This window comes from Notolepis coatsorum, assembly GCF_963971535.1.
Source record: "Notolepis coatsorum genome assembly, chromosome: 3".
NCBI lineage: Eukaryota > Metazoa > Chordata > Actinopteri > Aulopiformes > Paralepididae > Notolepis > Notolepis coatsorum.
This window is the reverse complement of record NC_140167.1, coordinates 95,396,941-95,413,644: the sequence shown is the minus strand read 5'-3', so window position 1 is coordinate 95,413,644 and position 16,704 is coordinate 95,396,941. Positions and strand designations below refer to the sequence as shown.

The 16,704-nt window shown below is 45.3% G+C and overlaps 1 protein-coding gene across 1 annotated transcript in view; it reads left to right on the top strand.

The window, feature by feature from the left end:
* tnni3k (TNNI3 interacting kinase) overlaps nt 1–15,830 on the top strand; it is a gene marked incomplete at its 5' end in the record, with an annotated part of 51,775 nt that extends 35,945 nt beyond the window's left edge. Inside the window, 4 exons of the mRNA XM_084309991.1 lie at nt 1,577–1,636; nt 2,924–3,096; nt 12,659–12,738; nt 15,444–15,830. Coding sequence (XP_084166117.1) covers nt 1,577–1,636; nt 2,924–3,096; nt 12,659–12,738; nt 15,444–15,526 — 396 coding nt within the window. The 3' untranslated portion in view covers nt 15,527–15,830. The remainder of the gene's footprint in view (nt 1–1,576; nt 1,637–2,923; nt 3,097–12,658; nt 12,739–15,443) is intronic.
* Nucleotides 15,831–16,704: the final 874 nt, after the last annotated feature.

The window sequence follows — 16,704 nt, the reverse complement described above, 5'->3', positions numbered from 1 at the left end:
CCGTTACAGCCAACACACCGACATACGCTACTGCATCAACGTTATGATTAACAAAGCAAGGCATTCGTTTTGTTGCATTAACGTTATATTACTATTGCTATCGATAAATCTAGGTGTTCTAAAATCTATTGCTATTGGTAAGAGAGAGACTATAATAAGTTAGTGTCTCGGAAAACGAGAGCCCTGATCGCAATGGCGGAGTTTCAGGAAGTAAACAAGGAAAATGAGAGCTTCCGATTGGTCATTTGCTTTATTTCCCATGAAACCAGTCACTTCACTCTACTGTGATTGGACCGTTGGCTTGAGTGCAATGTGGGACTTGTAGTTTTTTAACGATTCTCAGCGGAGAAATAAAAAGTACGACAGAGGCTGTTACCCACATTCGCACACCGTGCGCGTAATTGATTTTTGAGGTTCGCACACACATATTTTTAGGGGCATATGCGAGCAATATGGTCGCACTGTAGAGCCCTGCCGCTAGGGCAACGCGTTTTCCTGCCAAAACGTCATTTCTATTTAACACTTTCAGTGCCACCAGGTGGCGCCAGAGTTAGCGCTTGAATGCCACCATCCACTTTAATGTTATCGTTAATATCTATGTTTTAAATTATGGCTATGTGTCTAATCTGCCCGTCGCTTATCAAAGAATCCTTTTCCAGTCAGTGCTGTCAAGGCAGATTGTTTTTTTATCGCTTCATTTCCGTTTGAGAGCATTTTGAAAAGCACCCGTTTTGAGGTAAAAAACAGTCCATTCTGGGCCATTCTATGATAATCGTCTTTTACTGGAATATTCCAGAACGTTGATATTTGTCGGCCTATTTATGAATCGTTTTCAAATAAACGCTAGATGATCAATATTATACGTACACGCACGCCCATTCGAGCCGCGCACGGATAATCGCCGTGTTCATTTCCTCTTGGATTTTTACAGTGAAACCAATAGAGGACATTTCACAAAACAGCTTATATCTTCATCAAAATGAGTCTGATTATCCTAACACTGATAACATAGATTCCTTACCTGACATCAGATGGTATCCAACTGGTATATTCCAATTCCTGATCACCATTCGAAAAAATTGATAAGTGTATAGATCCAACGTGTGTACTGTAGAACACATGATTCCGCAGGGCTCAGAGGCTCCAGAATGAACTCTGATAACCCCGGCTGCATCAGTGGACTGGAAAATGTGGAGTACAGGATTTTTTTCCCCATCCATTTTCATTGAGTCCATTCCAAAATCCCTTATGTCATCTGGGAGACGATAGGGGGCGCTTTTTTCCACATCTGATCGCCGGCGGCTCTCGGGTAGACTAGGGTAGGCTTGCGTGATGCAATATGATTTCAGATCGCTAAAAAAAAGAAAAAAAATTAAAATCCGAGAAATCTCGTGAGTGGCTTTCAACGAGATATTAATAATTCCGAGAAAACTCGTGAGTGGCATAGAAAGTGTTAACAGGGACAGCAAACATATTCAAAACAGCAACAAAACGAAAACAAAAACAGTCTGTGTAACCATGGCCTCAAGAGTGCCAGAAATAACCCTGGTCTGCTCTCTCTCTCTCTCTGGTTCAGGACAGGCCTGAGTTCTCTGAGGTGGTCGACAAACTGGAGGAATGCCTATGCAATGTTGAGGTATGGAGACCTATTTATCAAAGTATAATTAAGTAATAAAAATGCACGAGAACCGGGTGGAATATCAGGAATATTGCCACGTCTGTGATGCGCCCGCAGCCACGAGAGCGAAGCTCGAGTGGTGTAGGCATCACAGTGTATCACTCGTGTATTATTGCTTTTATACAGCAAGTTGCACCGTCGGGAAAAATATAGGATGAATACAGACAATTCTAGGGTCTTTTATATTGATTTCAGTGAACTTGGCGTAGAAAAATAGTTCCTAAAGATGTATCTTTGCTATGGAATTTCAAATGGAGTAGGCTATCAACCAGCTTGGCAACGCAAACGAATGACGTATTATTCTAATTCATACAACGGGTAGGTCCGACCGACCACCTATTTACCAAGGTGGACCGCTGTTTTAATTAATGTACGACCTAGGACCATTATTTTTATTATTATTATTATTATTATAAAAATCAAGAAGAGAATGTACCCATTTCGATTCCAAATATGTGGTCAGTTCGTCCAAATAACGTTTGTTTGGAAATTTGCTCCCAACGTTTTAGAACGCTCTCGACCAATCACAATGCGTGGGTCGGACCGGCCTGTTGTATAAACATGCTTATTATAATCCGTCAGTCAAATATATCTGTGTATATACTATCTCATATAATGTTGCAATAAGGATGCAATATATACACTGATATTTAACCCTTTCACCGCCGCACTACCAAACGGTTAACCCTTTCACTGCGACAATACACAGAAGGTTAACCCTTCCACTGCCACACGACAGCCGTCGGTTGTGTGATAGTAAAGGGTTAACCTTCTGTCGTGTGGCAGTGAAAGGGTTAACACCTTGTGTGTGTGTGTGTGTGTGTGTGTGTGTGTGTGTGTGTGTGTGTGTGTGTGTGTGTGTGTGTGTGTGTGTGTGTGTGTGTGTGTGTGTGTGTGTGTGTGTGTGTGTGTGTGTGTGTGTGTGTGTGTGTGTGTGTGTGTGTGTGTGTGTGTGTGTGTGTGTGTGTGTGTGTGTGTGTGTGTGTGTGTGTGTGTGTGTGTGTGTGTGTGTGTGTGTGTGTGTGTGTGTGTGTGTGTGTGTGTGTGTGTGTGTGTGTGTGTGTGTGTGCGTGCGTGCGTGCGTGCGTGCGTGCGTGCGTGCGTGCGTGCGTGCGTGCGTGCGTGCGTGCGTGCGTGCGTGCGTGCGTGCGTGCGTGCGTGCGTGCGTGCGTGCGTGCGTGCGTGCGTGCGTGCGTGCGCGCGCGCGCACGTGCGTGTGCGTGTGTGTGTGTGGCCCCCCCACAGTTGGCGTCCCCGGCCTCCAGTAACAGCAGCGGCTCTCTCTCCCCGTCCTGCTCCTCCGACTGCCTGCTGGCGGGGCGGGGGGGCCCCGGCCGGAACAACGTGGCCGCCCTGCGCTCCCGCTTCGAGCTGGAGTACGCCCTCAACTCCCGCGCCTACGCCTTCTGGAGCCAGAGGTAAGGGAGCCCAGCCAGAGCATCGATCCCCTCAGACCACTACAGGCAGAGGTAAGGGAACCCAGCCAGAGCATCCCCTCAGACCACTACAGGCAGAGGTAAGGGAGCCCAGCCAGAGCATCCCCTCAGACCACTACAGGCAGAGCGGGGGGAACCCAGCCAGAGCATCCCCTCAGACCACTACAGGCAGAGGTAAGGGAGCCCAGCCAGAGGATCCCCTCAGACCACTACAGGCAGAGGTAAGGGAGCCCAGCCAGAGCATCCCCTCAGACCGCTACAGGCAGAGGTAAGGGAGCCCAGCCAGAGCATCCCCTCAGACCACTACAGGCAGAGGTAAGGGAGCCCAGCCAGAGCATCCCCTCAGACCACTACAGGCAGAGGTAAGGGAGCCCAGCCAGAGCATCCCCTCAGACCACTACAGGCAGAGCGGGGGGAACCCAGCCAGAGCATCCCCTCAGACCGCTACAGGCAGAGGTAAGGGAGCCCAGCCAGAGCATCCCCTCAGACCACTACAGGCAGAGGTAAGGGAGCCCAGCCAGAGCATCCCCTCAGACCGCTACAGGCAGAGGTAAGGGAGCCCAGCCAGAGCATCCCCTCAGACCGCTACAGGCAGAGGTAAGGGAGCCCAGCCAGAGCATCCCCTCAGACCGCTACAGGCAGAGGTAAGGGAGCCCAGCCAGAGCATCCCCTCAGACCGCTACAGGCAGAGGGGAGGGAACCCAGCCAGAGCATCCCCTCAGACCACTACAGGCAGAGGTATGGGGGAGCCCAGCCAGAGCATCCCCTCAGACCACTACAGGCAGAGGGGAGGGAACCCAGCCAGAGCATCCCCTCAGACCGCTACAGGCAGAGGTAAGGGAGCCCAGCCAGAGCATCCCCTCAGACCACTACAGGCAGAGGGGAGGGAACCCAGCCAGAGCATCCCCTCAGACCACTACAGGCAGAGGTAAGGGAACCCAGCCAGAGCATCCCCTCAGACCGCTACAGGCAGAGGTAAGGGAGCCCAGCCAGAGCATCCCCTCAGACCACTACAGCCAGAGGTAAGGGAGCCCAGCCAGAGCATCGATCCCCTCAGACCACTACAGGCAGAGGTAAGGGAGCCCAGCCAGAGCATCGATCCCCTCAGACCACTACAGGCAGAGGTAAGGGAGCCCAGCCAGAGCATCGATCCCCTCAGACCACTACAGGCAGAGGTAAGGGAGCCCAGCCAGAGCATCCCCTCAGACCACTACAGGCAGAGGTAAGGGAGCCCAGCCAGAGCATCCCCTCAGACCACTACAGCCAGAGGTAAGGTCCAAGGCAACTCAATATACAACAGTGAACACCGCTGCTCACCAAAAGGCTTCACCCCAGACGTCACCAAAGGACATGAGTTTTCACTGTTGATTTCAAGTCGCCCTATAAACCAGTGTTTTATATTCCAGTCAGGTTACGTACGCAGCCGACGCCAGCAGGGGGTTCTGGGAAATGTCACGTCTGGGCCTGTTCTGATTCACAACAAGCTTTGTAGCAGCAGCGATAACAACCCCACCCTCTGCGCCCTTGTTTGGCAAAGTAACAAACATGCAGATCAGTTGCAGCGTTTTACTGCAACAGTGAGGAGCAGAGTTGCTCGGATACGAGACCGGGAGACAATAGAAAGCACATGCAATAAAACATTCATGACATTCTGACTGAGAACTAAGAAGGTGTGTGTGTGTGTGTGTGCGTGTGCGTGTGCGTGTGTGTGTGTGTGTGTGTGTGTGTGTGTGTGTGTGTGTGTGTGTGTGTGTGTGTGTAGGTAATAAAAGGCAACTAAGGCCTTCACTGTGGCCTGTGTGTGTGTGTGTGTGTGTGTGTGTGTGTGTGTGTGTGTGTGTGTGTGTGTGTGTGTGTGTGTGTGTGTGTGTGTGTGTGTGTGTGTGTGTGTGTGTGTGTGTGTGTGTGTGTGTGTGTGCACGCGCGCGTGCGTGTGTGTGTAATAAAAGGCACTAGGAGAGAGGCAGCCTGGTAACAGTCTCTATGAGACGCAGCAACAAGAGGCTGCAGGCTGGTGTTTGGCTCGTCCCAAATAACCTGGCGCTTGATCCGAAAGTTTCATACATTTTGTATAGAGACGGTTTCACTGGCGTCGCGTTGCTACAGGGAACAGTTTGGACCAGAGTTTATTTATTTATATGCACATAGTCCTTTTCCATATCTGTAGATACTAAATCTATATCTTTACATATCCTACAGTGTTTCCCACAGGATTTTGTGAGATGGTGTGTGAACCTCGGCCCCTCAATCTGGTGCACTTTGAGAGCAAAATAAAGAGGCTAGATCTATGATGAACTTTGTGCTCAAAACACAAAATCGACTAGTCCTCCTCGAAGCACCCCAGCCGTTCAATGTATTTGTTAAATTCCACCACCAGCACACCTGATTCAACTTAACTAGCCCTTTATTAGTTGAATCGGGTGTGCTGGTGGTGGAATTTAACAAATACATGGAACGGCTGGGGTGTCTTGAGGAGAGGTTTCATTTGAGCCATCAAAGAAATTAAGCAAAAGTGTGTTGAACTGGTTTATTTTTTTAGGAAAAAAAATATATACTGGATTACTATTACGACTACTACCACTGCCAATACTACTGATACATCCCTATTGGCAAACTTTATATTTACATATATTTATATAACTTTTTTTTTGGTTCATTATAAAACTGTGGTGGGACTAATTAGACTGTGGCGGGCTGCCACAGTCTAGGTAATTAATGGGAAACACTTAACTCTTACTAGTTACGCTGCTGGCCAGTATGACTACCAATTTGTATATTTTGTACCCAGTTTAATCACCTGAACATTATATATTGCTGTTGCACTTTACTGTTACATTTGCACTCTTGTTGGATACCAAACTTATTTTCGTTGACAATACATTTGAATCTAATCTAATAATAATAATAATAATAATAATAATAATAATAATAATAATAATAATAATAATAATAATAATAATAATAATAATAATAATAATAATAATAATAATAATAATAATAATGGTAAGGCATAGAACATTAAATCACATTTTTACTAACATCTTAATAGGCCTCTTTGTTTACGGTTTGATTCTATGGCAATTTTTAAATAGACAGCAATAAAAAGAGTAAAATAGAATAGACAGAGTAAAATAGTGCAATAAAATAGTTAGTAAAAATAGAATAGACAGAGTAAAATGATGCAATAGTGCAGTGCAATAAAATAGTTCTCATCATTTACAGTAATCTAATCTAATATATTCCCTGTCGACTACTGTATTAGCAAACACTGCAATGGGAAATAACCTTGGGTTCATTTAGAATGTTTATGTTTCTGTTTATATTTGAATGTCAAGTTAAAAGCGGGTTATTGGGTCGTACTACACAGGCCATTGACCCAGGCACGCGGGAACTATAAAACGGCAGGGGGTGCTGGGGGGTCGCCAGATAAAAAAAAAAATAAAAATCCGGTCAGGCCACTGAACTTAGAAGCCATGCACCACCACCCACAGAATCGAGAAAGGCCAGGCCAGTGTTTCTATTTGCACCAGCGCAATAGTTAGATAACCTAGGTGGGGAACAACCAGGAGATCACTGCAACTCACACAAGTTGGAGAACTATCTCTCTCTCTCTCTCTCTTGCTCTCACACACACACAAAGGGAGCCGCATGTGATTGGTGGAGGCGGGATCCTTACGAAAAACTGCTAATCATTGACACATGCTAGCCTGTAATAATCCCCCCCAGAAAAATGTACTTTGCATTTGATATATTGCAAATATATGCCATCACACACACTGGCATTTAAAGGGTTAGAATTATAAAATGAATATGTGGTGTTATGATCAGGGCTGAAGTTGAATAAAATATTGTATTTATCAATTACAAAAAACTGAAAATCCATAAAAATCTGTGTTGTTGCTAATCATACATATGCTAGCCTGTTTTTTAACAATAAGTTGTGATGCCATCACAAACACTGGCATTTAAAGGGTACAAATAAAAAAAATGCCTGCACCAGAATGCAGGAAATTAAGTCTTTGTAACAAAAAAATTCCTGGTGGGGGACCCCCAGACCCCCTGCTTAAAAAGTGGCCTGACTGGGGCTATATTTCCTGGCCTGAATGATTTCCCCAGTCCGGCCCTGGTTAAAAGCCTCCAATGCTTATTAGTGTGTGTGCGTTTGAACGTTTGCATGTTTCAACCATACATTTCCATTTAAAATAATATTTTTTTACCTCCTATAATAGTGGGGGTCGCGGCTCTCTGACACCGTTTTTTTTGGGTCGCGGCCTGAAAAATTTGGGAACCCCTGGTCTAGCCTGTACCCCCCAGACATGTTGCTGGCCCCGTCAAAACAGTATCCTATCAGCCTCTCCATGGGCAGGTCGAGGCATAAAAGTATTTTATACACAAAAACAGCGTCTCGGCTGTTGTGTCTGGGCCGGGCATTGTAAAAACCCCAAAAGAAGTTCTGAGCTTCCAAGTTGTCATCGGCTAACTGTATATTACACGAGAATTGTTCTTTTCCAGTGAGTGACATCAGTGGTTCCGTCAGCGCTCAAGCCAAAGATTGGGCTTTTGGATGCTTTGCCTCTAATTTGTCGCTGAATATCATGGGCAAGCAGCTGTAAGATTTCGTTTTGGATGTTGTTGGACATCCAGTTGTCTCTCTTTTGGAGCCAATTCTTCAACTCGGGATCAGACTCGGTGCGCACTCTTTCCATCATGAGCTGCCATAACACCCCATCCCTATTTGCATCACCCCTCAGTGGAAGCCCCTGGCGCCCGAGGGGGGGTATAGGGGAACAGACTCAGTTAACTCTTCAATACCTGATGCTGAGGCTGAACCTGTCGTCTCTGTCTCTCTCTGACGTTTATCAGATTTAGTGGGACTGTCACTGGGACCGGCGGGACGTTTCGAAAATAAATCTGATATTTTTCTTTTCTGCGAGTGAGACATTCTGTGCTAGCAAAGTCTGACTACTAGCTCAAATCGACTGACTGCGCAAGCACTGTATAGTTTCAAGTTTCAAGTTTCTTTAATAGTTGTCATACAGAAGTACAGAATACTTTTGTACAAAATGCTTCTTACTGTTGCGCTCCAGAGACTGTGCATGACAAGATAAGTATGAAATAAAAACATAGTAAAAATAGTAAAAATTAGAAGTAAAAAAAGAGGTCACAGTGTTCAGTTTAGACATATGTACAATGTTCGTAGACGTAGTTACCATACAATATACAATACTGTGCAGTGTACTAATATACAATACTATATAGTGCAAGGCATAAATGGACGAGGTGCAGTTTAGGTACAATTCACAGTAGGTGTACGAGTTGTAGTGCAAATCCTTTATCAATAAATATAAAGTGTAAGTGTGTTTGTGTGATCTAAAGTGTGGAGAGTGGGTGCTGCAGTGTGTTGTTTGTTTGAGTGAGTGTGTGCGTGTGGGTGTGTGTGCTGTGTGCATTTGATGGTTGTTGCATAGTGATTATTGTTCGTTTAGCGATTATTGTTCGTTTAGCAGCCTGATGGCCTGGGGATAGAAGCTCCTTCTGAGTCTTTCTGTGCTCGCCATAAGACTCCGGTATCGCTTGCCTGACGGCAGCAGTTCAAAGAGGCAGTTGTTCGGGTGGCTCGAGTCCTTAATAATTCTCTTAGCCTTCCCCTTGCACCGCTTGTTGTAAATGTTCTGGAGGGTGGGAAGCCCCCCTCTAATTGTGCGTTCGGCTGAACGTGTCACTCTTTGTAGTCTGCTACGGTCTTTTGCAGTGCTATTCCCAAACCAGGAGGTGATGTTGCCGGTCAGGATGCTCTCTATTGTACATGAGTAGAAGTTCCTAAGGATCTTCTGACTGACTTGGAACTTCCTTAGGCGCCTGAGGAAGTAGAGGCGTTGTCGTGCCTTCTTCACAACACTGTCAATGTGTGTGGTCCATGTCAAGTCCTCGGATATGTGGGCTCCGAGGTACTTGAAACTGTTCACTCTCTCAACTGGTGCCCCGTCGATGCTGAGGGGGCTGTAGTCCTTGACCCCCGACCTCCTGAAGTCCACAATCATCTCTTTTGTTTTGCTGACGTTCAGGGAGAGGCAGTTCTCCTGACACCACTGTGACAGGTTCTCTACCTCTTCCAGGTAGGCCCTTTCGTCGTTGGCAGAGATCAGGCCCACCACTACTGTGTCATCAGCAAATTTGATGATGGTGTTGTTGTTCCGCTGTGCTACGCAGTCATGTGTGTACAGGGAGTAGAGGAGGGGGCTCAGAACACAGCCCTGGGGGGCCCCTATGTTGAGCGTGATGGATGAGGAGGTGCAGTTGCCGGCTCTTACCACCTGGGGTCTGCCCGTCAGGAAGTCCAGGACCCACTGGCACAGGTCATAGTTCAAGCCCAGGTCCCTGAGCTTGGCTATGAGTTTGGAGGGGACTATGGTATTGAATGCTGAGCTGTAGTCGATGAACAGCATTCTCACATAGTTCCCCTGCCTCTTGTCCAGATGTGATGCTGCTGTGTGCAGCACATGGGCTATGGCGTCCTCCGTGGACCTGTTGGGGCGATATGCAAATTGCAGAGGGTCCAGGTTGATGGGGAGGGAGGAACAGATGTAGCCCTTCACTAGCTTCTCAAAGCACTTCATGGCTATGGAGGTGAGGGCTACAGGGCGGTAGTCGTTGAGGCAAGCGGGCGTAGATTTTTTGGGTACAGGGATGATGGTGGACTTCTTCAGACAGGTGGGGATGACGGCCTGTTCCAAGGACAGGTTGAAGATGTCAGTGAATACCGGGGCCAGTTGGTCGGCACAGACTTTTAGGACGCGGCCGGGGATGCCGTCCGGTCCTGCTGCCTTCCTGATATCCACTTTTTTAAAGATCCGTCTCACCTCATGCTCTGTTACCCTGAACACTGAGTCTCCATCAGCAGACCCCCCCCCCCCCCATTGCCGTGGTTTGTAGGCTGGTGTTGTTGTTCACAGCCTCAAACCTCGCATAGAAGGAGTTGAGATCATTTGCTAAGGAGATGTCACTGTTCAGTTTGAGGGGGGTTCCTTTGTAGTCTGTCATTGTTCTGAGGCCCTGCCACATGCCTCTAGAGTCAGCCTGTTCAAACTGAAGTTCAACTTTATCCCTGTAACGCCGTTTTGCCTCTATTACTGCTCTCCTGACGTTGTATCTTGCCATCTTGTGTTCTTCCATGTTGCCTGTCACCAGCCCGGTGTTGTATGCTGATGTGCGCACTTTCAGAGCCTCACGGACGGATTTGTCTACCCAGGGCTTTTGATTTGGGTAGATATTAATTTTGGTGGTGGGGATTATTACTTCTACCTGAGTACAGACATAGTCAATCACCGTTTCGGTGTATTCGTTAATATTGGCTGTGTTATCACGGAATACACTCCATTCTGTGCTTCCCAGCACTGCTTGGAGTGACTCCACTGACGTCACGGCCCAACGCTTAACCTCTCGCGAGACCACCGGCGTTCGCTTGAGACTCTGTTTGTACTTAGGCAAAAGGAAAATGGCGGCGTGATCGCTTTTACCGAATGGACTAAGAGCCTGTGACTTGTACCCATTCTTAAATTGCGAGTATACATGGTCTAATATGTTCTCGCCTCTGGTGGGACAGGTCACATGCTGATAGAAATTCGGCAGCACCTTTTTAAGACGCGCGCTGTTGAAATCCCCCAAGACCAAAATGGCAGCGTCAACATTAGCTGCTTGGAGTTTGTTTACCTCGTCGTGAAGTTTTGAAAGTGCGACCTCAGTGTTCGCGTGTGGTGGAATGTACACTCCGATGAGGATGATGGACGTTAACTCTCTTGGGAGGAAGAAGGGTCGACATTTTATCGTGATAAACTCCAGGTCTGGGGAGCAGTGGTTAGACATTTCCTTTGTGTTGCCTACATCGCACCACTCCTTGTTTATCATGAAGGCAATGCCGCCTCCTTTCTTCTTTAATGACTCTAATGCCGTCCGGTCTTTGCGTAGAACGAAGAAGTGGTCTGCCGGTTCTATTGCATGATTCGGGACATCTGGACTCAGCCAAGTTTCTGTGAAACAGAGGACGTTACAATCCCGAATGTCCCTCTGGAATTGGATCCTTGCTCTGATGTCGTCCAATTTGTTTCCTATCGATTGCACATTGGCCAACAATATGCTGGGCAATGTGGTTCTGTGTCGTTTGGACCTCAGTCTGTTCCGGACCCCGGCTCTCTTTCCTCGTCTTCGCGGCGGCTTCTTGGCGTCTTGGCCATGGCCGGCATAACAAAGGATCTCGGCGGGCCATTTCTGCTGTTCAGCGATCCGATCCAGAGAGCAATCCAAACGGTAAGTTTTTCTTAATCCAATGTCAATGATTGACTGACGGTCATACACATATAATGCACCAACAGTTGGTGCAAATAAAACTCCTAATACTATAAAAATTAACAAAATAAAGCACAGTCTCGTCGGAGCGATCAGAAAGGCAGCCATCAGAGCGGCGCCAGTTACTATCGCCAGTTAGTATCACAGTAGCTCAGTGGTTTGTGGCGCGTGGGAAGGGCGGGAGACAGGAGGTGAATACAATTAGTTGTTTCACCTGTCATTCAATCAGTCTGTGACAGTCTGTCATCACTCGAAAATCTACTCGGTTTTACACGTATGATTGTGTACATACAGTAGTGTAATGAATGAATGAAAACTTTATTTAACAGATTGGAGAATGGCTACAATACAGTACGGCTCAATACACACAATATTAAAATGGTGATGTGCTTTGAGCAGGATAAACTTATAATATACAGTGTTACAGTTATACAGTTACAGTATATACAAATATATAAATACTGCCATACATTTTTTTTTTTTTTTTTTTTTTGCAATAATTGAGAGGGGGTGCTGCAGCACCCCCCGCACCCCCCCTTCCCGCGTCCCTGCATTGACCATATTCACACGGCAGCCATTTTGCTCTTATGTCATGATCCCTTTCCAAGAATCCCAACCTGAGCATGCCATAATAGCAAAATGGCCGGCGTGTGAATACGGACAATGTGAGATTGAACAGCAGAGGACGTCAGGTATGGGATTCTACCTGCCCCTGTCCCAACCCACCTCGTCTGTCTTCCATTCTGATCACAGCGTAATGGGCTTTTCTGCGCTGCCGTATCTAGTATTGTTCTTACTGCAGGCCATTGGGATTAATATCCGAACAAAAATTTCCGAACAGAAATGGGAAAGAAAGCTTTTAGGTTTTCCGCACCTACTGCATGGAACAATCTCCAGTCCGATCTGAAGATCCAAAGCTTGGTAACACTGAGTGTATTTAAGGCTGATGGTGAAGCCTATTGTAAGTAACCACGTTTTCTGTGTGCAGATGTTTTATTTTACCATTTTGTAACGTTACTTTTATCTGTAATGTCTATGTGTGTATGTTGAAACTTTGTGTTTCTGCTAATTCTTGGCCAGGTCTCCCTTGTAAAAGAGATCCTGGATCTCAATTGGGACAAACCTGGTTAAATAAAGGCTAAATAAAAGAATTCTATAAAAATATGAATAATGATGGTGACATCTTATCGTTCATTTCCAGCGAGGGGCGAGGCGCGTCCCAAGGCCAGTCTCTGGAGGAGCTGAGGCGGAACATGCAGCTGCCACCGATCGACCGCAACGGTTTGTGTGCAAATGCATATTGTCCACCGACATGAGAGTTGTTGTTGTTTCTTTTAAAGGCAAAGTTATTATATTATGGATTCATTTTGTGCACAGCAATTGAGTAGACCGATCATCAGTGAGTGCATTAGGGCTGTCCCCGACTAAGGATTTGGATGGTCGACTATGATTGGCCAAAATGTGCCGTTAGTCGACTATTGGTTGACTAAAAAAAAAATAAAAATAAAAAAAAGTATAATATATATATATATATATATATTTTTTTTTATCATTCCATTTGGGCTGTGGGGGGTGCTTAATGTCTGAAGGAGTTGACTGAAGGCTTCTTGTCCTCTGCAAAAGCATGCAATTGGTCCACTGATGGATACATCTTGATATTTGTCTAGTGTGTTCATTAGATGGGTGAAATCCTCTTTCAGTGCCTCTGTGCCTGTTTTCGTAGGCAGTTAGCCTCTGGTATGCATGCCATTAGCGTTAGCCACGCTTCTAGGCCTCTTTTCTTTTGGAAAGAATGATTTTTTTTTTTTAATATATATATATTTTTTTATATATTCGACTAAGAGGTTGGCCAGTCGACTACGGCTCCTTTCGACCGATTAGTCGACTAATCGACTAATAGGGGTCAGCCCTAGAGTGCATTTACATGCGCATACACGCACAGATATGATTAATTATAACAAGTTATTCAGTCTTTGAATAGGTACATGCCATAACCCATAGGTACATGCCATAACCCATTTATAATAGCTGGGGTAGGTTCATACCCCTGCTACTACAGGAAACACAAATAGGATGTGGATATGAATATGCCAATATCAGCCCGGGACACCGAGGCATGTAAACACTGTATCTCATTTACTGTGTACAAGTGGTTTCCATGCAGGTATTCACAATATTCTGTGTTCTCAAGTCATGTATATACAGGGATGTTAGTGACCAAGATATGAAGATGCATAGAGACGTAACCTGACTAAGACCGTAACCTGGATATTAGCTAGTATCTGGAATAATAATGTGTGTGTGATGTGGAGGAATTTACCATGAGTAAGGATGTACTCAAGTCAAATATAGACTTGGTTAACACAGGTTTCTTTAGTTCAAACAGAGTTGACCACAGTTAGGCTGGATGACCCCAGAACACAGGCCCAGTATCCTCCATAGAGCTCCTGAATCAAGTGAAATGTGGGTCTTTATAGTAAGAGAACAGGGGTTGTGCCCAGGTCAGAGACAGGGTAGATTTGGTTGGGGTGAGTGAGGGAGGGAGGAGGGGTGAGCTCGGAGGGGGTAGACATGGTAGACGATAGGGAGGTGTAGTGGTTACGTCATGGTTGTTTCCCACGCGGTCCACCCCACTTGAAATTGCAATGTATTTCCAATGGACCCATTTCTAAATCGTCTCGTTTAAAACAAATAAAGCATGAACATTGGCATGGTGTACCTTTCTGTGTGTATTCATCCGCAATCTATAGCTCAACGTGAAATAATTCGCAATTAATCGTCAAAGTAGCAAAATAACAACGTTTATGTTTCGTTCACTGAGAAACTACACAATGGCCGCGTGTAGGTGTTCTACTGGTAAGTGTAGTTATTCTTTTTAACAACAAATTAAACAACCTTATAACTAACTTTATTTCAACCAAAAATGCTTAAAGGTCCTGTGTCTTATACATGGCCTTTTCCAGTGTTTAGCATTGTTTTTGAGCAATGTGGGGTTGTATCAATGGGGTCTGTGTCTCTAATTCTCATTTTGGCTCATCAGTCCCAGGTCACTAGATCATCCCTCACTGAACTAAGCTATTCTGAATTTCGCGTACCTGTGACGTCCAAGAATTCTCATCTGCATAGCTAACGGCCCCTCTATGGTAGCGCACTCAACAACAGAGCAAGTGCAAATACTGACACTTCCTCAAACGGGTTGATGTGCGCGGGTGCCGACAGAGAGAATCAACAATTCGCTCGACAATGGAGCAGTGGGAATAATGCGGAAGCGGTCTTCCTGTCCCTGACTCTCCTTCTCCTCTCTCTCTCTCTCTCTCTCTCTCTCTCTCTCTCTCTCTCTCTCTCTCTCTCTCTCTCCACGGTCCACATCTGCATTTTACAGACAATCGCTCGAGCCGCTCACACAGCGCACACGCGCGCACGGAGCAATGTATCCTCTTTCTCTCTCCCTCTCTCTCCCTTGCTCATTCTCTCTCTCGCTCTCTCATATACATGTATCACGCTGTGTGGGTGACTGTCACTCAAAGCGCTTATGGGCGGAGCCCTGCCCAAAACAGCTTGAAATCTTGAAGTGGAAAAATGCTGCTTTAGAGTACTTGATTAGAAATACAAAACAATGAATTTTTTTGAAAAAATTTATTACAGATGTGTTCCATAGACTCACAGGAATTGTGTAACATTGCCCAAATAGTGAAAGGAATAGCAAAACATGGGACCTTTAAACAATAATGTTAGTGATAGAAGGGAACAAATCTTTTGAAAAAATGGAAAGCTTGCCAATGTTCATGAGGCAGAATTATTACAATAGCCGATAATACATTTTCCCAATGATAAATCCCTATACGGGTGGACCGCGCGGGACACTACACCTACTACCTCTCCCTATGGGGGAGGTGTATTTGAGGGAGGAAGCCAGTCGGCCTTCCACCACAGTGAACGTGATGAAGTGGAGTTGTCTCTTCACCTCTGCCTCCTCTCTTCACCAGGCTACGTCTCTGATCCAATGAGCACCATGCGCTTCCACACCACGTCCCTCAGCAGCAGTGGAAGCCTTGAAGACAGTAACTGATATGGCTCGAAGCTCCTCTTGCATTACTGTAATCATGCACTGTTGGCTCACAAAACCAGACCCCGGTTTCTGGGCTCTGTCTCTCTGTTTAGCAGCAGTTATATTACACTTTACTCCACAGTGAGGTGGCCTGTCCATTTAGCTTTTATATTCATATTTAGCTTTTTTATAAAGGGTTACCATAAATAGTTGAAACCACGTGTAGCCATGTTAGCATGAGAGTTGATAAATTTTAAACGCATTACACCTTACTTTGAATGGTTGCCAACATTTATTTTTATTACAAACATCTTTATTGAGTAACATTTCCAATTAAATGTATTATAAATAATATCTAAAATGTTGTTGTGGGTTTTTGTATTTTGTAAATATTTGTGTGCCATGTTTATATATATATTATTATGGTGTGTATACTGTCTGCATATTGTTGAAATAAAAACTGTGTAAGCCTCAATCGTTGTATGCAATACTTCTGGGACTTAGTGTATATAACTATAATATATACAGTATATATAACTTCATGTAAAAAAAGAAAGAAACTGAAAGTAATTTGTGTTTTTATTTCTGAATTGGTCAAATCCCACAAGCATTTAGTTGTCCAGTTGATTTGATAAATATAACTCTTCACAAAACACACTAATTACAAAATCCCAGGGAAAGGCAATGGAAAAATCAGAATGCTTCATGCAAGAGGTAGTATTAGCAGCAGATAGTGACACAAATCAGTGCCTACATTGTAGGCTACATATCAACAATTCTACCAGTGTTTAGATAACTAATTAGACATCTGCAGATATTGATTTAATTCCCTCCTTAGCACAACATATTCAGTTTGATGCATCATCAAATTATGAGTCAACGAATATCAAAGCATTCATTAAAATGTCAAATGGAAATTAAATCACGTATCACGTATCATTGTGACCTCCTGTGCAAGATGAGGTCTCTCGTGATCAAAGCCAAGGTGCTATTGTGCATCCGTCAGCCGAGCTGTCAATACGCATGATGTAATAAGTGTGTCGCTCAGGTGCTTTGGGGCAAACTGACCTGGGACCTGGGAGAGGCTTGACGGCAATGAATTATTCAACCCTTTCTGCGGCGTGAGTGAAGGGAGTATTTGTTTACAGGGACCAGTGACGGTACCCGTGAACGATACCCTCACAAACCATGCCTCAGTG